Raw genomic sequence first — 24,068 nt, 5'->3', positions numbered from 1 at the left:
ACAATTTGATATTAAACAAAAAAAAATCACAACCAAGATGACAAAATTTCTGTCATAAATCCTGTCATAAACATGATTGTCATGAAGCCATTATAAATGTCATGAAGTTTTATAAGAGTCATTAATATATATATATATATATATATATATATATATATATATATATATATATATATATATATATATATATAATTATATATATTATGACATTAAAATGTCATTAAATATTAATGACACTCTTAAAATGATTCAAACACAGTAATGACACCTTTAATGAAACATTTGAATGAAAAATATAGCTTGTTCCAGTGAAGAAGTGAAAAATATTCATGACACAATTATTATGCCCTCATGACAATCATGTTTATGACCTCTTCAAGTAAAGAGTTACCTATAAGAGTTATATATAAATGATATATAAAATCAGTTTTATATTCAAGCTTGTTTTTACAGCTTATAAATCGTATACAATGGTTTTCCCCGCAGAACTTTAATTTGATCAACATGCTGGTGGATAACACCACAATAGGAGAATGGAACCTGCAGGGTCTCCCTAATGATGAAATCTATTCAGAACGGCATCATCGTCAAGAAAGCTTTTCGTTATCCTTTGCTGATTGATCCACAGGGCCAAGGCAAGATCTGTATCAAGAACCAAGAACAGAGTAATGACCTACAGGTATGATCATTTATTACGTATATATATATATATATATATATATATATATATATATATATATATATTATATATATATATATATATATATATATATATATATATAATATATATACATTATTCTGTTTAATTAGAATTCATTTTAATTAATATTAATTAGATTTTATTAAGTTTTAGTGATTTTATTTTCTAGTGATTTAGGGATTTTTTTTTTTTGGCCATTTTGATTTAATTAATTTTTATTTAGTTTGCTAGTACTTTTAGTAGGGGGTTGGGGCAACAGACGGCTCTTACACCTTTTCCATAGTCAAATTAAAGGACTTTAAGCACTTTCATGTTGCATTTTCAATCTGTTCCAGCACTTTACAACTGTAGTAAATTACATATTTGCACTTACTTCTCATCAAATTATATAAGATGCTAATTGTTATAATCTTCTATAGTATAGCATAGCACAGCATATAGTATATTATTCTAAGCAAAATATTTTTGTTAATCCAAAGCCAATTATCAGCATTGAAATGCTGTCTTTCTTAAATGGCGTTTATTCACATCTTAGATGTCATATTTCACCTTAAATGTATACAGTGTATAGAGCATATATGAGTACACCCATCATAAATCTTTTAAGTTAATATATTTAATAGAGAGATATATAATGTTGTATTTGTCCCATATACATTAGTTTAGTCAGTACTGAAACCAAATCTGGATCTAATCTAGCAATATAAGTTAGCCCAAATTTATATGTTAGAGAAAAATATTAAATACAAATAAAAAAAGAGAAAAATCAAAAGAAGCAAAAAGTACAGTTGAAGTCAGAATTATTAGCCCTCCTGAATTATTAGCCCTCTGTTTATTTCTGTTTAACGAAGAGAAGTTTTTTCAACACATTTCTAAACATAATAGTTTTAATAACTCATTTCTAATCACTGATTTATTTTATTTTTGCCCTGATGACAGTACATAATATTTAATAAATGTTATTCAAGACACTTCTATACAGCTTAAAGTGACATTTAAAGGCTTAACTAGGTTAATTAGGTTAAATGGGCAGGTTAGGGGTAATTAGGCAAGTTATTGTATTAATGAGGGTTTGTTCTGTTAGACTATCAAAAAAAAATAATGCTTAAAGGGGCTAATAGTTTTGTCCTTAAATGTTTTTTTTTTTAAATTAAAAACTGCTTTTATTGTAGCTGAAATAAAACAAATCAGACTTTCTCCAGAGAAAAAATATTATCAGACATACTGGGAAATTTCCGTGCTCTGTTAAACCGTCATTGTGGGAAATGTTTAAAAGACAAAAAATAAATAAATAAAAATAATTCTGATTTCAACTGTATATAAAATGTAATTGAAAATTTTGTATTTTGTAATTGTTTTTGGAATATTGATCTTTCTATTTCTAAAAGATGTTCTGTGACTAAAATATTATTCTAATAATTATAAATGTTAATGAATCTGTTTTGTTTAAATGCACCAAAACACATTGCCTATATTCACAGAAATGGGTAAAAAAAATATTCATTTTCAAAATGTGTGTACTCAGTTATGCTGAGCACTGTATTTATTTTAATGATCTGATTTTTCCAAATGCTGAATATCAAAGTATTACGTTCTTTTTTTTTAATTACAGGCCACATTCAATTGAAACCAAAATGTCCAGTGGGTGGCGCCAGATCTCTTTCTTGGTCACTGAATTATTAATTCAGAGTCGTTGAAAAACGATTATTGTGAAATTCATCTCACTGTGAATGACTCGCTCAGAGATTACTTGTTAACTTCATTTGTTAAGTGGTTCAATGGTAATGTGTTTTATTATTGATTGAAATAGTAACAAAATACACTGTAAAAATGCAGGGTTCCACACAATTCATTCATATTGTCCCAACACAAATCGATGAAGTTAACTTAACACTTTTAACAAATTTATGTGGATTGAAAATAAAAATGAAGATTAAGCTGTCCCAATGAAATCTCAATAATTATGTTGATTGAGCTTATTTTAAATAAGTATTTGAACAGCAAAAAAAAAGAAAAAGTGTGTATGTGGTATCTATTTTATATATATATATATATATATATATATATATATATATATATATTATATATATATATATATATATATATATAAAGATTATTTATTTTTATTTTTTATTTTTTTTTGAGTGTAAGAGATATAAAAGTTGTATATTGTCATAAAAATGCAGGGAAAGCCAGTTGATAAAGTTTCAACAAATGTTTCTTTTATGTGACCTGAAAGCACCGTCTCTCCCATACTATATAGCTGAACATACTTTCACGATTGTCCACACAATTTTGGGTTTTCCCCACTGCTTTAAAATAACAGAGATGGAATAGTGCTGCTACATGCACAGATCACACAACAGGCTCAGCTCAGACTAAAATATAAGCAAAATATTTTTTACATTCATTTAATAGGTAATATTTGGAAAGATTCATTTTCTTTTCAGCTTAGTCCCTTTATTAATCCGGGGGCCCGCCACTTATCCGCATGTTTTACACAGCGGATGCACATCCAGCCGCAACCCATTACTGGGAAACCCATACATACATTCCTATTCACACACATACACTATGGCCAATTTAATTTATTCAATTCACCTATAGCACATGTCTTTGGACTGTGGGGGAAACCGGAACACCCAGAGGAAACCCACGCCAACACGGGGAGAACATGCAGACTCCACACGGAAATAACAACTGACCCAGCCGCGGCTTGAACCAGCGACCTTCTTGCTGCGAGGCGATCAAGCTACCTACTGCTAAGTCTTTTATTTTAATTCTAGGACATTTTTCTGTTCTGTGTTTTACTGTACGCCGATAAATCAGAATTAATTTATTAGAATTAATTATTGATCTGCTAAAAAAGAGGGAACCAGAAGTTGATGTATTTCCAACTGAAATTGAATATTAAGTAGGGGGCGTGGCTTTCTTTTGTACTTCATTCATCTTTCACTTGCAGCAAACTATTGGTTGGAGGGGCGTGGCTATGCATATTTCACAAAAGCTGTCAAACTGACATCAGTGGAGGACTGCTGTTCCAGAGCGGAAGCAAATGATCAGATTTTAATGAAAATTAATTAAAACAAACCATTTTATTTTCTCATTATAATAACAGAATGCATTAATTTTTCACCTTAAGACTATAGGCAATATAAACATTGCAAATTCTGATTTCATGCAGACTTTAATGCTGAAGAATAGCAACAATATAAAGGAACTCATAATTTACTGCACCCTTTCGGTTCACAGCCATGCAGTCCTGGTCCACTGCACCTATAATAAACACACACATTACAAAACTAATTACACAAATCTTAAGTTGAAGTATTTATTATGCCTGTTAATTATCAAATATTTAATTCTGTTTAATAACCAAGAAATGACGGTAATACTTTGGTTTAAGGAACGATTCTCACTGTGAATATTATTAAGATATTGGCTGTTTTTTAAGTACTTAATAAATACATATTCTGAATGATGTTAGTCTAGTTCCTTGTGGAACAACAACATTATTTATAGACATGCTGTATATACATTTATTTATTTAACCATAACTCATAGTTTACCTTTCAATTAACACAATATAGCTACACATACAATAGTTGGTGTATATAGCAATGTACCTGCATTTGTAATTTATATATTTTGTATTCTGTTTACTTTTTAAAAACTCCTTTTATTATCAGTGTTTTTTCCAGTAGCTGTGATTTTGTTACACTGTGGATACTTCTGTCATGAATACAAATTTCTTTAATGTGTAAACATGCCTATTAAGCTCTTTTGTTATTCTGATAACAACTATTAATAAGCAGGAAATTAAGAGTTAAGTCACAGTTAATGGTTTATTAATAGCAAGAAGTGTGCCTTAAAAATAAAGTGTGACCAAAATAATATATTATTCATAATAAACATACAGTTGAAGTCAAAATTATTTGCCCTTCTGTGTTTTTTTATTTTTAATATTTCCCAAATAATGTTTAACGGAGCGAGGAATTTTTCACAGTATGTCTGATAATATATTTCTTCTAGAGAAAGTCTTATTTGATTTATTTTAGATAGAAGAAAAGCAGTTTTAAAATGTTTTAAAAACCATTTTAGGTTAAAATTATTAGCACCCTTAAACAATATTTAATTTGATTGTATACAGAACAAACCATCGTTATACAATGACTTATTTACCCTAACTTGCCTAATTAACCTAGTAAAAGCCTTAAAATGTCACTTTAGTTAAATACTACAGTTGTATCTTGACAAATATCTAGTAAAATATTATGTGCTGTCATCATGACAAAGATAAAAGAAATCAGTTATTAGAAATGAGTTGAGAAATCTTCTTTCCATTAAACAAAAATTAGGGAAAAAATAATTCAGGAGGGCTAATAATTCTGACTTCAACTATATAGAATTTATAATAATAGTAAAGGAATAATAATAATTCAGCAATATCTTGTTCTTACCCTTGTGTACAGTTAGTATGGCATGGCTGGCACTGTCTGCTTTGTCTGGGTATGTCCAGACTAGTCTGTTATTAAGGCCTTGCACTTTGTGTGCACACTGTGTCACGCAGTGTGTCCCATCTTTAAAGTGAGCACACTCTGTACACTGATCAGCACCCTAAAAAGACAGAAAAAGAAAACCATTTTAACACATACGACACCTATTGGAACAGAAACGTGACTTTAAAGCTTATTAAAGGGATAGTTCACTTCAAAATGTTAATTCTGTCATCATTTACTCAACCTTGTTCCAAACCTTTCTTTTCTTCTGTTGAACACAAAGGAAGATTTTTTGAAAAATGTTGAATACCTGTAACTATTGACTTCCATAGTATTTGTTTTTCTACTGTGAATGTCAATGGTTACAGATTTTCATTATTTATTAGATTTGTTTCATCAGAATAAATGAATTCAAATGATTGAAGGGTGAGTAGATTTTTATTTTTGGGTGAACTGTCCCTTTAAGCATCACTATATGATTCATTTGGGCTTTTAAACACTGAACAGTGTGACATACCGGCCCATGACAACTTGCCGTCCCGTTTAGAGTTTTGCATTGTGGGTCACAAGCCAAACACACATTATTTGACATGTACTCTCGAGGGTGTCTGTAAAAACATCACATGTAGAGAACAACAGTACACATCAGCAGACGATACTGTCTGGGTTATATATTTATATTAGGACTGCAGTTTTAAGTGTTAATTCATTAATTATGGAAAATAAAAACACATTCATCTCATATTGCATTTCGAACCGAACAGTTTACTGGTGATGAATATGATGCAAGACAACAACTTACTATAGAATACAGTTATATAACAACTGAGCTGATTTATTGACATAATTTATTATTTTTATATTTTATGTGTATATGTATATATATATATATATATATATATATATATATATATATATATATATATATATATATATATATATATAATATATAATATAATTGATACTCTGTTCGCGTGGGTTTCCTCCGGGTGCTCCGATCTCTCCCCTACAGTCCAAAGACATGCTCTATAAATTGGCTGTAGTGTATGTGTGTGAATGCAAGAATGTATGGGTGTTTCCCAGTGTTGGGTGTGGCTGGAAGGGCATCAGCTGCGTAAAACCTAAGCTGGATAAGTTGGTGGTTCATTCCACTGTGGCGACCCCTGATTAATTAAGGGACTCAGCCGAAAAGTAAGGCAAGTTTATTTATGTAGCACATTTCAAACACAGTGGCAATTCAAAGTGCTTTACATAAACAAGAATGAAAAAAGTACATCAAGTATAAGAAAATAAAAAAAAACAAATAATAAAAATGATTGAAGTTATTAAAATGTGGTAAAACAGGTTATAAAAGAATGAAAAAAGAAAAGAAAGACATAATAGTGTGATCTGTCGGACGTAGCACAATGCTCATTCAGTAAAGGCACAGCTAAACAGATGTGTTTTCAGTCTTGATTTGAATGTGCCTGATGTTGGAGCCCATCTGATCATTTCTGGTAACTGATTCCAGCAGCGAGGGGTGCAGTAGCTGAAGACGGAATCATCCTGCTTTCTCTGAACTCTGAACTGAATTTCTAGTTTATATGATCCTAAAGATCTGACGATCTGATGGGTTTGTATTCAGTGAGCAAATCTGCAATGTATTGAGGTCCTAGGCCATTTAGTGATTTATAGAGAAGTAATAATACTTTAAAATCTATTCTGAATGTAACTGGAAGCCAGTGTAAAGACCTGAGGACAGGTGTGATGTGCTCTGATTTTCTGGTTCTGGTCAGAATTCTGGCCGCAGCATTCTGGATGAGGTGCAACTGTCTTTTTGGGGGGGCCAGTGAGGAGGCCGTTACAGTAATCCACCCTGCTGCTGATAAAGGCATGAACAAGTTTCTCTAAGTCTTCACTGGAAACAAAGCATCTAATTCTTGCAATGTTTTTGAGATGATCGTATGCTGATTTAGTTATTGCTTTGACATGACTATTGAAACTCATTTCTGACTCCAGAGTCACACCAAGATAAATGTAATTAATTAATACTATTTTTAAAAATATTAGTTATTTTTATATTTGAATTTTTATTATATTATTATGCAGGTAAATAAATTAACTACTTTATCCTTATTGTAAAATGTGACCAGATGATGAGTAAGAATGCTAAAAAGTCAGCTTTGAAAAGACTCATTTATTTTGACCATGTTTCAACCTACATGGTCTTCATCAGGTCAAGTGAAACATCGTCAAATTAAAATTGTCTTTTTAGAGCTAAAAATTGCTTTTTTTTTTTTTTTTTTTACTTTTTACTTTTTTTACTGTAGTTTGGCTTGATCGAGTACCTGCCTTTAAGATTTTTAAGATGTTTTTCTTTCTGAAATATTGCACTCTCACCCGTCCAGCAGGTTGCAGTGACTGACACAGCGTCCCCTACGGCTGGCGTGCTGACAGAAGACACACATGGACGGCCCCGGACCCCAACAGCCTTCATCTCCACACATACTGTCACAGGTGCTGTTCTGCTGCTCTAAAAAATAATGATGACTCGTCAAATTATGTTTCGTTTTCAGACATGTTTACATGTATACATGTTCATGTTTGTATTTATATTTAAACAACATTTTAAGAGTTAAGAAATCCATATTTGTTATAATAGCCCTGAGTTTCCCCCCATCACCTCCTTCAACCTTTTTATTTTATTTAATTTTTCTCCTCTTGGTATTATTATTATTCATTATATAAATCTGTGTATATATATTTTTTTATTTTATTTATTTGTTTATTTTTTATTATTATTAATAAACTTTATTTGTTTATTTGTTATTTATTTATATATTTTTATATTTTGTTATTTATTTATTTTTATTATTTTCTCATTTCTTGTTCTTTTTTCAAAGGTTTAAATGCAAATGTTTAAAGTTATTTCAAGCATGTATGGATTTTTTACCTCATTGTATTTTCAATCTTAACAAGTGAAAACATTTTTTATTTCGACCTATTATAATTTTCGGAAAAAAAAACTCAAAATGACAATTTTTTTTTATTTGTAAACCATGAAGAAATATTATCAGACCCTTATAAAATAAAGCTAATATTAACATTTTTACTTAAGCACATACCAAATAATTCTATTAAATCCAGAGAAACTGAAAATGAATACTAAAGTGCTCTGTTTGTCTATCCATTTATATATCCATTTATTTATTGTTAATTTAAAGTCAATGTGCAGTTAAATAAACTGTTTTGCAAAATGGTAAAAAGCCTTGGAGTAACGATTGATGACCAACTAAACTTCTCTGACCACATTTCTAGATCTGCTCGATCTTGCAGATTCGCACTCTATAACATCAGAAAGGTCTGACCCTTCATATCTGAACATGCAGCTCAACTTATTGTTCAAGCTCTTGTTCTCTCCAAACTGGATTATTGCAACTCTCTACTAGCCGGGCTTCCACTAACTCTATCAAACCTCTTCAGCTGCTTCAGAACGCAGCAGCACGAGTGGTCTTTGATGAACCCAAAAGAGCACGTCACTCCGCTACTCACCCGTTTGCACTGGCTGCCAGTTGCTGCTCGCATCAAATTCAAAGCTCTGATGTTTGCTTACAAAGCGACCTCTGGCGTTGCTCCTTCTTATCTGCTCTCACTATTGCAGAAACTTGCATTCTGTGAATGAACGTCGCCTCATGGTTCCATCCCTAAGAGGGAAGAAATCACTTTCCCGAACTCTCGCATTCAATCTGCCCAGTTGGTGGAATGAACGCCCTAACTGCATCAGAACAGCAGAGTCACTTGCTGTCTTCAAGAAACGACTAAAAACTCAACTATTTAGTCTTCACTTTCCTTCCTAATCTGTAACTGCCTTTCTGGCTATACCACTAACTGTACTCTCTCTCTCTCTCTCTCAAAAAAAAAAAAAAAAAAAAATTCTAAAGCTTTGCTTCTAAGACTTTACACATCTGAAACTTGTCTATAGCACTTGTTCACTGCTGCTCTTATAGTTGTGTAAATTGCTTCCTTGTCCTCATTTGTAAGTTGCTTTGGATAAAAGCGTCTGCTAAATGACTAAATGTAAATGTAAATGAATATTTTTTTTTTTCAGTGTATTCAGCTCAATTACTCAAATTATACGTGTGAACCATTGATTTAGTTTTTTGTTTTGTCTTAGTGAATCAGGACACTAAAGCTGAAATAACAATTACAAGTCAGTTGTTGAAACTGAAATATGAACTCTGTCCAATACCACAGATGTGAGGTGCTGCGTTGTTTGCAGTGCGTATGCGCTGTTGCTCAGATCTGAAGAGCTTCTGCCAGTATCTGCTGTCTGCGTAACACAGCTGAGGATTGTTCCTAACCACCACATCTCCATCACTGATCTCCTTCAGCGAATGCAGACCCAGATGCTCCAGATGAGGAATATTCAGAGCTGCAAAACTGATGGTGCTTCTGCATTTGTGATAGAGGTAAAGAGAACAACACTATTAAAAGTACACTTGGAATCAAAACTAACCATATTGATTTTGTTAACTCACATTGCTGGTTTTGTGGTGAACAATTCATCTGTGCACGTCATTAAGAAAAAACAATTAGCTTGCCCTAAAATTGAAATCTGAAAATGCACTTCCTGTCAGTTAAATTCTCAGATTAGGTCTGTCTGAAGTATTGGGTGTGGCTAGCAAACTTAACCACGCCCCTCCAACTGTCAGTTTTGACAACAAACAGAAATTGTGAGGAGTCTGTTAGGCTGTAATAACTCTCCCCAAACCCTTTTACTGATCTTTTTGAATGAAATGCCTACGTTACTACCAGGGCTTGACATTAAAGGTGCTGTATGTAAGTTTTTGACTCTTCTAAAGCATAAAAATACCATAATATGTTTGCAGATATTTAAGAAACATGCCAAGTGAACATTATTGTTTATTTAAAAAACAATACTGAAGTCAGATATTAGGCTTTGAAACTGTGTTTTTCCGTCTTGTTTATGATTTTTTTAACCTGCCCAATGCCAGCTTACCCAATTATAATTCAGCACCCCGGGTTGCCTTGTTGGAAAACCACATTTTTCATTCATTCAGTCAGGAATGCTGCGTAGCAATTCGCATACTATCCACCCTAAATAGTATTTGAAAGTAGAATTAGTATGTCCCAAATTGTAGTATGTTGAAAAGAGTATGCCAAAGGTTCCCGTATGGTATGAAGTGTAGAAGCGTCCATACTCTAACCGCTGATATTGCCCACAATACATTGTGCGTAGGACGTGAATCCGATTTAGAACTACAAACGCAGGTGAAAAGTATAAACAAACTACAAACATGATGGATGCGCGAGACCAACCGTCAAGTAGAAAGGCTTCGGTAAAGATGTTTGTATGACTATTAATTAATATCTAGCCCACTGGGAGATGTTTTATTCGCATTTTCGGTGTTATATTTCATCTGCAACAACAATACTGAAATTATATAAAGACGTGTTTGGACATTAATGTCTGAATGCAGAATTATCCAAACACCTGAGGAGATTTCTCTACATGAAAGACTTGTGAATGGGAGATTAACCTGCTGCTGCTGCTTCTCCAATAAGGTAGGAAATTAAATATGAAAGAAATGTGGATGATGTGTGGATGATTGACAGGGCTCGTAACTAAGCAACACAATGATCTGTTAATGAGGAAGTAGTATGTCCCAATAGCTTGCATGCTCTTCTGTTACACACTCAAAAGTGTGTACTTTTCCTTCACAGAAAAAGTACATACTTTTAGGGTGTAGTGTAAGTATGCGAATTGGGACGCAGCAGAAGACTTTTAAAGCATGCGTCAGTGACCGAAATGCGACCTCCAGTGGACAGTAGCAGACTCCGAAATTCGTTCCTTCTGAGGTTATTAATTAGCAAATAAATATTATGAGCGTATACATTAGGCTAGCAGTTTACATTGTAATCTTGTGTGCTAACAACCCGCTACATGAGGAGATTTGCAGTGATAAGCAATTTGTCTGTTTGCACCAAACGAAACACAACAGAAATTTAAATACAGCCATTTGGAAGCACAGAACATGTGTTACCAAAATGGTAAGGTTAATCTAATTAATACATATTAAATCTTAAACATTATTAAATGTACATGCTGAATCACTGATAGTGAGGTACAATTCTAAAGTTCAATTTCAAACGGTTTATTTTATTTTTAAGATCTGAGGGGAACTATCTGCTGCTGCTTTCTGTATACAGCAATGTCATGTAAAATGGCATTCAACTCACATTATTAGCATTTAACACTAAATAAAGCACATGAGCTGTACCTGAGGTGATCAGTTTATCTTGTTGTTCACCTGTGAGTAATAGAAGCCATTTCTAATATATCAACTTGAGGTGTTGGTTAGAACAAAAACTCCTATAATATGAAAAATATTCCTTCTATCATGTGCCGTTGCTTTTATTTACAACGATAGTCTTGCTGTTGGTGTTGTCAGTCTGGCAACATGCGCTTGCGCTTGTTTTGATCCAGGAATGCAATACCTAGTTCAATCACTAGGTGTCAAACTTACATACTGCACCTTTAACTTATTTGCTCACCAGCCACTGTGGCTAGTAGATTTCCAACATTATTAGCTACTTGCCATTTTCACTAGCCACAATTTTGTTGTCGGGAAAATATATTTTGTATGCATAATTATGACTTTGACATGCTAAAATATGTTGATTTAGATTTTGTGTTATGTCCACATGCCGCCTCATTCATTTCACTTTTGTGTGTTATGAGCAAGTTGGGTCATGGTTTCATAGTGTCACATTGCAATTGTTTCTTTATTTCACATGACTTTTCAGGGCTCAAAATTTAAGATTTAAAAAATGTATCTCTGACCACACCAAAAATTCATAAATAATTATTTTGTTCAATAAGGTGTCAAAACAAGCTAAAATATCTATATGCATGTACTTTTTAATCAGCAAAACTTTTCTTAAAAAAAAACAAAAAAACAATTGACATTTCAAAATTTTTATTGTCATGTATCTAAAATTATGCACTGTAATCTGTCCTGGCTAAAGATGCCAGATCACCAGTTAACTACACATAAATGGGGAGTTAATCTCCAATTTAAAGCCATGTTATTGTAAAAAAAGATAATTAAATCATATTAACAAAAATAACTGTAAGCAAAAGAAAGCAGGTGAAACATATACCTTATGTGATAATGAAAGGATGATCATGTGCACATAGTTAAAAGAATATCTGTTCAAAGAATGGTTAAAGCAAACGCAGCAACTGCGGCTGCTTACAAAAACTTTTTTTTTTTTTTTTTTAATCTGGAGCTTTTGAAAGCAGCAGTACTGTGGAGGCACGAGCATCGCCTATTGTCCAGTCTATTTCAAAGAGAACTGATCACACCAGTTGCGTTTTTAGGCACGGTTGCTTCACGCAAGGAAACGGGAGCGCGCATCATATCACCTGTGCATGCGAGTAATTCGGTATTCACTTGCTTTCTCTTGCTTGCAGGAACACAGTTATTTTCAAGCTGCTTTGCGATTCTAAGATAGCATTTACATGCATATTGGGTCATCATTATCGTTGAACCCTGTTTTTAAGAAAATTATTTATGTAATTTAAAAATTATTTTCAACCAGCCAAAATGGCTAGTGGGGGTGTCTGCCACAGCTGAAATCTACCCGCATTTGGCAGGTTGTCGGGTGTTAATGTCAAGCCGTGGTTACCACATCCAATGAGCTCGCAGTAGAAAGAACAAGCCACGCCCACTGTTTTCTCATTTAACACTCCATTTCTCTAGGAACTGTACCACAATACCAAATAATAAATTTACGGTCACAGTTTCCAGTTTATGTGGACTTTAAAGATGAAGAGTGTCTGCAATCAATGAGAAAACAGGTCTAATATGCAGAGAAAGTGAGTTGTGTGTAAGCTAATATCATGAGACTCACTGTAGTTTGGTTCTTCCTCTGATGATCTCCAGGTTCTCAAAGGGACTGAGGGATTTAAGGTGATCAGGCCAGTCTTTGATAAATAGGTAGCCTAAAAAAATGAAACCGCACTGATAAACATGGCTTTTTTTTTAGAAGTCATCCATATGTCCTGATTGTATGATCATATTTAAATAGAATGCCATTGAATAGTATTTATTATTCTTCATTCATTCATTCATTTTCTTTTCAGCTTAGTCATTTTATTAATCAGGGGTCGCCACAGTGGAATGAACCACTAACTTATCCAGCATATGTTTTACGCAGCGGATGCCCTTCCAGCGGCAACCCATCACTGGGAAACATCCATACACACTCATTCACACACATAGACTACGGACAATTTTAGCTTACCCAATTCACCTACAGCGCATGTCTTTGGACTTGTGGGGGAAACCGGAGCACCCGGAGGAAACCCACGGCAACACGGGGAGAACAAACTCCACACAGAACTGACCCAGTTGAACCAGCGACCTTCTTGCTGTGAGGCGATCGTTATTATGTATTGTATTGAATATTTTCTATTACATTATAAACACTCCTTAATAATAATTATTATAACAGTAAATAATAATAATAATTGTCAACATTAAGAGTATTATGTACTATTACATAATTATTTATATTTATTTAGCCAGGAGATCACATCGAGACCGTACTGTCTCTTCTTCCAGTATTATTACATAATTACCTGTTGATGATGATAATAATAATAATAATAATAATAATAATAATAATAAAAATAAAATAATATTCCAGTCACTGAATAGTATTATTATTATTATTATTATTATTATTATTATTATTATTATTATATTTTCAATTATAGAATAAAAACTTTTATAATAATTATTATTTTTACTGTTATACTAATTGTCATTATTTTTAATAATATTATATTATTAATAATTTATTTTATAAATTATTTTCTGATAATTTTTAATAAAAGCTTTGAAGGAATAGCTTTATTACCAGTCAATAGATGTTATTTTATTTTATTTTATGTAATGTTTGCTTTTTTAGAAATAACCTATTGATAATTAAATAATATATCATAATTATAACAGTTTTAATAATAGTAAATAATATTATTAGTAGTAGCAGTAACTATTTTCTGACATTTTTTAATAAAGAATTTGTAGAAATGGCCTTAATAAGTAATTATAACTTAAATGGCTTAAGTAATTATAAAATTTATTATATTAAAGTTTATGTAAGGTTTTTTTGTAGGAATATTCTATTGACAATAATAATAACACTCGTGCATAATGCAAATAAATATTTAAATGCAATTTAAAAAAATATAAGTAAATCATTTTTACCTGAAATTTCCTTCACCGTCTTGAAATAGTCAAGTTTGGCAGGGTCCATGCTTGGAGTATTTGTGTAAACATCTCTTGAAGACATTCATTTAAAAAAAGTCATTAGTTTGACTGTATTGCATCTATAAGAGCTTGACTGATTCATTAAAAAAAAAATAGCAGCCCATAAAATCTCACCCTTTAAAAGTTAACTGCAATATAGTAATGTGCCCATTTATTTTAGTGCAGTTGATGAATGAATCGATGTTGGTTGCGTCGATTGTGACGAGGCCATTACACACTAAATGAAAACACACGATCAAGTCATTTTACATTTAGTTATCCCTGTCAGGCAACACTGATATAATATAATAACAACAAAAAACAAAGACTAGAAAAGGAGTATTAATAAATTTGTGATGATGCTGCTGACCTTTTGGGCACAAGCCTTCACATTTCTTGCACGTTATGATGCCGTTTTCTTCCACTTCTTGCATGTTACTGCCGCAGGATCGAACGCAGGCGTTATCAGTCACTACAAAGTTATCTACAGCAGAGAGATGTTGCTATTTAGTATGCTGTTTCCCCTAGATTGTGTCCAATACATGCTGTATTCAACCATGCAGTGTTAATTTTATTTTTGAAATAGAGATTTAAATTATTTTAAGTTGAATACTGAGAAAATCACAAAGTATAAAGTTGTCAAATTACAATTTTGGGGGATGAATTATTCCTTTAAGATCTACAGAATTGTATCACTGAATTGAAGTTGTATTGTGAAGCGTTAACCTAAAGTAAACCTATAGACACCTCAAAGAACTTTCATTATATCTTTGCTTACATAGCTCATAATCTCTGGATGTGTCTTTGCTTGTATGCATGTAAACAGAACTTTGAAGACCAGCGTCATGTTTTTTCCTCTGCGTATTATTGGTGGTGTTTTTTGACTTTTGGGATTCTTATATTTCTTCTTTAATGGAAAGATATGCAGTACCTGCTGTTTTTAGAATAATCATAGTAATCTCAAAAGTAAAACTTACGAGGGCACTTCTTCACACATGTGTCTCCAAAGCTGTACTTCCCGTTAGGATTGGGAACGAGTTGGTAGTTAATGGGGTCGTACAGCATTAGAGGTGGACACGAGTCCTTGCATGTCCCGTCGTCTTGGAAGTCTCTGCAGGCCTGTTGAAAAAGGAACTTTTGAAATTAAATAATAATGACACTTAAAAATGTAAGACCTTCATCTTTATATATTACATGACATATGCTACATGATATTAGAGAAGTGTATCACGCACCAGGCAGTCTGTGGGCTTGGGTCCAGTGCAGCCGGCGGCGCAGTGTTCATTGCAGCAGTCGATGGGTTTGGGGCCCATACACCTCCGCGAGCACTGCTCGGCACAGTTCAGGCGCGTCACTGACAGGGAAGATCAAACAGCTCATTAGGATGTAGTTCACTCATATATTGATATACTGTATGGAGAATTATGCAGTAGCATTTACAGATCTGGCAGTTCTCTGGTCCTGGAGCCCAACATGATCCACTATTGCAGCCTGAATCACACGGTCTACCTGGGTATGAAGGAAAGAGTTTATTTGATGTCAAATTTTAATATAAAACAGATATACAAAGAAACACACATTTATTTATTAAATGGTTTGGCAAATCTCTTATACAAATAATTGATCGATCAATCTATCTGTCTGTCTAGTCTTCTGACTGTCTGTCTATCTGTCTCTATGTCTTTCTGTCTGTCTAGCCATCTGACTGTCTGTCCGTCCGTCCATCCATCCATCCCCCTCTTTCCCCCTCCGTCTCTCTCTCTCTCCCCCTCCGTCTCTCTCTCTCTCCCCTCCATCTCTCTCTCTCTCCCCCTCCATCTCTCTCTCTCTCCCCCGTCTCTCTCTCTCCCTCTCCGTCTCTCTCTCTCTCCCTCTCCCTCTCTCTCTCTCTCCCCCGTCTCTCTCTCTCCCTCTCCGTCTCTCTCTCTCTCCCTCTCCGTCTCTCTCTCTCTCCCCTGTCTCTCTCTCTTCCCCTCTGTCTCTCTCTCTCTCTCCCCCGTCTCTCTCTTTCTCTCCCCCTCCGTCTCTCTATCCAACCATCCATCTATTTATCTGTCTATCTGTCTGTCAATCCGTCAGAGCTGAATTATAAATTTCTTTAGTCTTCAGTGTCACATGATTCTCTAAAAATCCTTATATATGCTAATTTGCTATTTAAAAAGATAGTTTGCCCCAAAATAATCATTTGTTTGCTATTTACTAACCCTTATGAGTTTTATTTGTTGTATTAAACACTAAAGTATATTGAAGAATATCAGAAGTCTTTCGAAAATAAACTTTTTTCATTCATTCATTTTCTTTTCAGCTTAGTCCCATTAATAATCAGGGGTCACCACAGCTGAATGAACCGCCAACTTATTCAGCATGTTTTACGCAGCGGATGCCCTTCCAGCTGCAACCCATCACTGGGAAACACACATACACTTTACATTTTTAAATGATGAGGGAGTTTTCAGTTTTGGATGAACTATCCTGTTAAAATCCCACTTCCAACTGAAATAGAATGTTGAGTAGGGGGTTTTATTTTTGTGCTCCTCCTTGGCGTGGCTAAGCTTATTTCTGCCAATCCGTCAAACTGAAATCTTTAGAGAAAGACTGCCATTCCAGAGTGGAAACAAATGATTAGATTTTGATTAAATATGACCAAAACATTTCAGTAGAATAACAGCACAGATTAATTGTAACTAAGTGCATTACCAAAATAAACATAAACATTTTGATTTCATATGGACTTTAAGAAAAAAAATGTATTATCAATAACACTGAACATGTGTGTTGCACATTTTCCATGATTCTTTTTTTAAGAATTTTGAAATGGCACAAACCAACATACAGACAAACAAACAAAAGCCCAAGTGCTGCCAATTAACATGTACAAATGTATCTGTTAACAAAAAACCTAAATCAAAACAAAAAAAATATTGTGTAGAAAGGACTGGAGAGGTTTCCAAAGTCTCCTAAATGTGTCCTGTTTGTGGTTGAGGTCATAAGTTAATTTCTCCAAAGGAAGAAAGACAACTGAGAAATCCACATGGAAATAGTTGGAATCGGAGATGTAGACCATTTTAGTAATAAACATTTCTTATCCAGATCCATTCTTTGATAAATATAAAATTCAAAAGATAATGTGACTTTTGAATGACTTTGTGCATATTTACTGAATGAAAGTATTATTGAACGTTTCTGACAGACTTACACTGATGATCGATTTGTCTAAACACAAGCACATCGCTGCCATGCTCTACAATGTCCAACCACTGTATGGTCTCCACGTTGCAAAGCAAATGATTGTGGGTTATTTTAACTCCACCTTTAAGAATTTCTGCAATATAAAAATGGAAAAACAAACTTCTCTCACTATAAATGTCAATTAATATATAGTATATATTGCAGGCTGCGTCCAGCACATTGTGTTGCATTCAGACACGTGAACAATATAAATGTGTTCTACCTGAGAGACTTCTCAAACGCAGCTCTCTGAGGCCGCTGGTGTTTTTTGAGGACTCATTTATGCCGTAGTTAAACATTACAGTGAGGGCGTATTTGCCATCGAATAGAGAATGTCCTCGAATGAGCCGCAGGTTTTCCAAGGGTATCACATCGATGCTGTTTACTCCAATAAGCACGTAGCCTCGGACTTCTTCAATGCTCTGTGGTGAAATAGAATATTTTGTCAGCCCTATTTTATTTAGGTTGTTTAGATTTGTTTGATCTAATGTCTTTAACCCAAAATTAGGTTGTCAAAAAAAAATCTGTGTTAATCTTTTCTGCAATTAGTTACATTTTGATAATGGACCAGATTAACAATTGACTAAAGATAATCAGCAGAAAAATTTTAATGAAAAGGTGTGTGCAATTTTTTTCCAGCTTTATCACATACATTTGTAGGGTTTTCTTTTAGATGCAAATTTTATTGGTTTATTTAAAGGGATAGTTCACCCAAAATGAACAAACACAAGAGAAGATATTTTAAAGAATACAGGGAACCTGTAGCTATTGACTTCCCTAGGATCTAAAAATTCTCTAAAAATCAATGGTTACATGTTACATTTTTCTAAATATCTCCCTTTTTGTTCAACTGAAAAAAGAAACTTAAAATGGTTTGGAAGAGTGAGGAAATGGTGACAGAGTTAAAATCTTTGTGTGAACTATCCTTTTAAATGAGTACACTCCAAATTATAAGGTCCTTTACTGGCTGTTACGGTTTCATGAAGAACCAATATCCATGGTAAAGAGATCATTAAATGATTTAAAGATTCTTTGAAAAACAAAAAATAGTTCTACTGTGGCATTGCAGAAAAAAAACACCCTTTTGGGACCTTTATTTCTAATAGTGTCTCAGGTGTGCAATTCTTAAGACTGCACGCCTCCTAAAATACAGTTAGAATGATCACATTATAAAAGCAAAAATATTTGTAAGTTAAAATGGAGCAACGAAAAATGTACGTTGATTTAATGTGTCTTTTGTACTACAGTTACAGCTGAGTTAAGCGTTTTAGTTATCCATAGTCAAAGTCAAAACATCAAACTTAATCAAAAGTTTAAAGGGACAAGAATGCTTGATTAAGTCACCGGTTCACTGCTTTGTGCTTTCCCCTTTATTTTAGCTGATTTGTTTTTAACTCTCATTCTAAATTTATATATGCAGCTTCATACCATTCTGATGAAGTTAGTATTTTTTCATAATCAGAAAGAGCTTTATTGCCAGGTGTGTTCACACATAGGAGGAATTTGTTTTCATGACAGAGCTTCTACAGTGCAACTGAATTACAGAGACAGGACAAAAAACAGATAATAAATATATTTTAAAAATAGAAGTAAGTGTTGAATACAAATATACAAATTGACAAGTGTATATACAAGTATATTACTATATACAATGTTATATGTGCAGCTGTTATGTGCAAATTAGCATGTAAAGTGTGTTGTTAAATAAGTGTATATGTGCATAAGAGTGCATAGCAGGTAGTGATGTTGGTTCCACAATTATTATCATCAAATGTTCATGAGATGGATTGCCTGAGGGAAGAAACTGTTTCTGTGTCGGGCTGTTCTGGTGCGCAGTGCTCTGAAGCGTAGACCAGAAGGTAACAGTTCAAAGAGGCAGTGTGCTGGGTGTGAGGGGTCCAGAGTGATTTTGGCAGTTCTTCTGCTCGCTCTGGATAAGTACAGTTCTTGGAGAGTAGGAAGGGTTGTACCAATGATTCGCTCAGCGATAGTTGGCAGTCCGAACTATTCGACGTAGTCTTCAAGGGTTGGATTTGGTAGCTGAGCTAAACCAGACAGTTATTGACGTGCAGATGACTGATTCAATGATGGAGGTGTAGAACTGTTTCAGCAGCTCCTTTGGGATGTTAAACTTCCTCAGCTGACGAAGAAAGTACAGCCTATGTTGAGCTTTTTTGACAATGGAGTCAATGTGAGTGTCCCACTTCAGGTCCTGAGAGATGGTGGTGCCCAGGAACCTGAATGATTCAACTGCTGCCACAATGCTGTCCATGATGCTCAGTGGAGGGAGAGCAGAGGGTTTCTCCTGAAGTCCACTATCATCTCCACTGTTTTGAGCGTGTTGAGCTCCAGGTTGTTGTGACTGCACCAGATATCCAACTCCTTAACCTACTGTCTGTTGTGTTCATTTTTGGTTTAAAATAAACACAACATGAGTGGCATAGTGGCTCAGTGGTTAGCACTGTCACCTCACAGCAAAAAGGTCACTGGTTCGAGTCTCAGCTGGGCCATGTGACGTTTCTGTGTGAAGTGTGCATGTTTTCCCCATGTTCACGTGGGTTTCCTCCGGGTGCTCCGGTTTCCCCCTCACAGTCCAAATACATGCACTATAGGTGAATTGGATGAAGTAAATTGACCGTAGTGTATGAGTGCTGTGTAATTGCTAGAGTGTATTGGTGTTTCTCAGTACTGGGTTGCGGCTGAAGGGGCATCCGATGCGTAAAACATATGCCGGAATAGTTGGCGGTTCATTCCGCTGTGGTGACCCCTGACAAATCAGGGACTAAGCCTAATGAAAATAAATGAACACAACACAACACAATGCACATGTCATATTAAAGTCCCCAAGAAATCAAAACTAACCATATGATTTTGTTAGTGAACAATCTATCTGTGCATGTTACTGTGAATGTCCCTTGTTTATTTGTAATAATATTCCAGCATGTGATGTGGCTCACCTTGAGGAAGGACAGGTCGTGGTACCCTTGAGCATAGGTGATCTCCAGGTTCTCCAGCACTACTGTACAGTTACTGTACATGCGCAACATGTCTCTGTAGTGATCGTCCGGATGACCCAGAGAAGCCAGTTTAAAATTGGTTCCTTGGCATACTGGAGAATAGAGCAGACGTCAAGGTTAGCATAAATGACCTTTCACTAGATAATGACTTTCACTAGCTATATTAATTAGATATTGAATGTTGTTGTCTGTATAGATGTGTAAGTTCTAGCCTAAATCATTTCAGATAATTTGTTTTATTTAATAAGAAATGTAGAAAATGTACAGGGTACAGGTAGTAATTAATTCTTTAATATGTGCTAGTGCTATGTTTAGAGCATTGACTTCCATAGAATTTGTTTTTTTTTTGGTGAAGTCATCTGTTACAGGTTTTTTTATTTTGCGAAGAAACTCAAAAGTTTTGGAGCTATTAAGAGTGATGAGTAAACTTTCATTTTGGTGTAAACGTTCCCTTTAATATTGTCTGATTATGTATTCTGGTCTAAGCAATATATTATAATTTGGTCCAAATCAAATGACATTTTCTCTACTCCATGCACTTGTATCGATATCTCGTACCATTTTATTATATTTTAACATTGAATATTGTTTCTTACTCTATTTGACCTTTGAGTGTCTTGGTTCTTTTGTTTTTAGGATTCTATTTTGTAAATTAAAACCAATAAACAAATAATAATAATAAAAAAAAGGAAGTAAACAAAGGACCAGGTTCTTACTGAAGTGGTCTTGAAATATAATGCTCCTTCAGTCTTTCCAAATGTTAAGAAAATAGATAAAAATACCCTTTGGAGTCCAGTTTGACAACTACTGATCTAGAATACTTGATGTCTTGCCATAATATGATCTGTGTTTCTGAGTAATCTAATCAGTATTATTGATTTTGTTTTTCTGAGTTTGTCCTATAACTCAAATACCCCATAAGCTTGTTTTCCAACAGATAACTCTATATGTCCTGCTGGTGACTACATTTGAGTCTGTGATAACTAGATCAACGCTGTTTGTAGAGTAAGTTTGCACTGTTGCAAAAACTATTGATCCACATGATCACAGTCAACATTATTTGTTGAAACGCATCCTGTTTTTCTATCTGAGAGATTTTCCAGGAATACTCCTAAATGTAAATCTGGTTTCTGTGTTCTTACATGAGCCATGCTTTCCTCCAAATAGTCAAATATGTTGACTTGGGGAAAATTCACTTGAATATATCACATTTTGGATTGCAAAATCAGACTTATGTTGCATGAGTATATTTTTGGCAACAGCCAGCAATACATTGTATGAGTCAAAATTATTGTTCTTTTCTGCCAAAAAAGTGACTGGTTTTGTGGTCCAGGTTTTTTTTTCTTGCATAAATACAGTATATCTATAGTTGAATGATTTTCATTGGGCTGTTCTGCAGGTCAAAAGGTTTCGTGATTTTTCACAGCAACAATAGTGCCTGTCTAAATCAACTAAACAAACATATTGTCTGTTAGTGACCTCTCCATTAAAATTCAAGCATTGTGTGCACTCAGCTCTTTCTCTTTGAGGCATTTGCTGACAGCCAGAATAATAATAAAACAAAAAAACATGGTATGATCACTGCATCTGGTAAACAACTTGAGACATGAGCAATTAATTGAAAAAAATTACGTTTTCACCAAAATTGTGAAACCGTTTTTACATATTTTACAGTACTTTAAGAATATTCAAAAATGTCTCTGTCAATGTTTTCAAACAATTATATTTGATTTACCAAAGTCATGCAAGTGCCAATTTCTGTCACACAATCTGTCACATCCATAACAGAGAGATGTCACATCCATAACAAAGCTTTTTCCTCATGATTGCAAAAATGTTAAACAAAATAAAATAATTTTTGTTATATAGTAAGCCAACTTATCCTTTTGATTAGCATAATATATTTTGGGTTGTGCAGTTTAATTCACAGAATTTTTACAAAGTATGTTGTGTACTGTAAACTTGCAAACTTTTTTGGTCACATCCATAACGCGTGTTTATTTTCCTCATTTAAAATATAAAAATGTTTACAGATTGATATTTTTCTGATTCCATAACTCTGTGGTTAGTTGTTTTGGAAAATGTAAACAGATGTTTCAATATGATGTTGACATACTTTCTATGTGAATTTATGTTTTGAGTTTTTACTGCAAATGTCACTTCCATAACGCTGGAATTGCTCATAAGCAACTATAATATTATGTTAGTGATTGTTAGTTTATTGTTATGCAATTTGTAAGGTAAAGCTTGTAGTCTATGCTATATTTGGTCTTTCTCTCTGTATGTAATTCGGCAGTTTTCTTTTTACAATTTTATTTTCCGCCATGCAAAAATTGCTCATTTAAATGCTTGGAAAAGTAAAAGCAAGCTGCTTCTCAACATTCGTTATAATAATAAGTGGTATCGTCTGTTGCTGTTGTTCCCAAATTAAACACATTGACGGAAAGACTCATGGCTTTAAAAATACATTATTATGGATTTCAGATTTGGGTTGTTTTAGACCTGAGTATATGGAGCACCTTTAGGTGTTAAAAATACTTAATTAAAAGTAAATTCTGATTAAAAATGTATTAAACTGTTATATATCAGTGTAAAAAAGCTTTTGGGACTGAAATTTCAGAACGTAATACAAAAAAAGAGTTAGTGACAATCAAAGCAACTTCACTCACCTTTCCTCTCAGAAACGGCGCACCACCCTGCGTTTATCAGCACAAGATAGACGATTGCCAATTCACAGAACAGAGACAGTTTGGTAAACCTCATGTTTATCAGTGGAATCATTTTCAAAGCATTGTTTCTGTTCAGATAATCCGTCAAATGAACACTATGTAGCTCATAACAGAGATAGTTTTCTTGCAGCGTGTCTCGTTCTAGCTCTTCTTCGAGTGAAGCGTGTCTGAGGCTCTGAGCGCTCCTCCGTACAGCTGTGACGTGACGCGACGCAACTCACCTTCACAGCGCGCGCGCGACGCGACGCAACTCGGTCGCTCTGCCAAATAGGTTATTTGAGCATCAGTGGGTTGATGTGGGCACCTACTTTTGTGATGTCTGATAATGATTAAATGTATTTTATCATAAAATTGGCAATAATTATAATATCCAAGATTATTATTATTCAATGTTATATATCCCTTAAATAATTATATATACATTTTTATTGCTATTATAGTTGACAATAGCTAGTATACTACTATGCTATAGTGTATGTCATATAACATTTTGATATTAATATTATATATACGGTATAATATTTAACTATCACAATATTATAAATATTATTAAGAATTCTATTAGTATGTTATTT

At 33.9% G+C, this 24,068-nt stretch overlaps 1 protein-coding gene across 1 annotated transcript; it reads right to left on the bottom strand.

The window, feature by feature from the left end:
* Nucleotides 1-260: 260 nt before the first annotated feature.
* Nucleotides 261-23,688, bottom strand: LOC130218160 (epidermal growth factor receptor). Its single transcript, XM_056450239.1, has 17 exons — nucleotides 23,434-23,688; nucleotides 20,705-20,856; nucleotides 17,971-18,169; nucleotides 17,716-17,841; nucleotides 15,960-16,028; nucleotides 15,755-15,873; nucleotides 15,497-15,638; nucleotides 14,890-15,003; nucleotides 14,655-14,757; nucleotides 14,478-14,551; nucleotides 13,117-13,207; nucleotides 9,428-9,630; nucleotides 7,579-7,711; nucleotides 5,717-5,807; nucleotides 5,161-5,317; nucleotides 3,938-3,976; nucleotides 261-642 (listed from the first exon to the last, which is right to left on the bottom strand). Exons 1-17 carry the CDS (start codon nucleotides 23,543-23,545, stop codon nucleotides 554-556), a joined length of 2,013 nt encoding a protein of 670 aa, XP_056306214.1. The 5' UTR covers nucleotides 23,546-23,688; the 3' UTR covers nucleotides 261-553.
* Nucleotides 23,689-24,068: the final 380 nt, after the last annotated feature.

The sequence above is a fragment of the Danio aesculapii genome, chromosome 24 (assembly GCF_903798145.1).
Source record: "Danio aesculapii chromosome 24, fDanAes4.1, whole genome shotgun sequence".
Classification (NCBI taxonomy): domain Eukaryota; kingdom Metazoa; phylum Chordata; class Actinopteri; order Cypriniformes; family Danionidae; genus Danio; species Danio aesculapii.
Note: the sequence above shows the minus strand (reverse complement) of the source record. Positions and strands in the feature narration are given on the sequence as shown.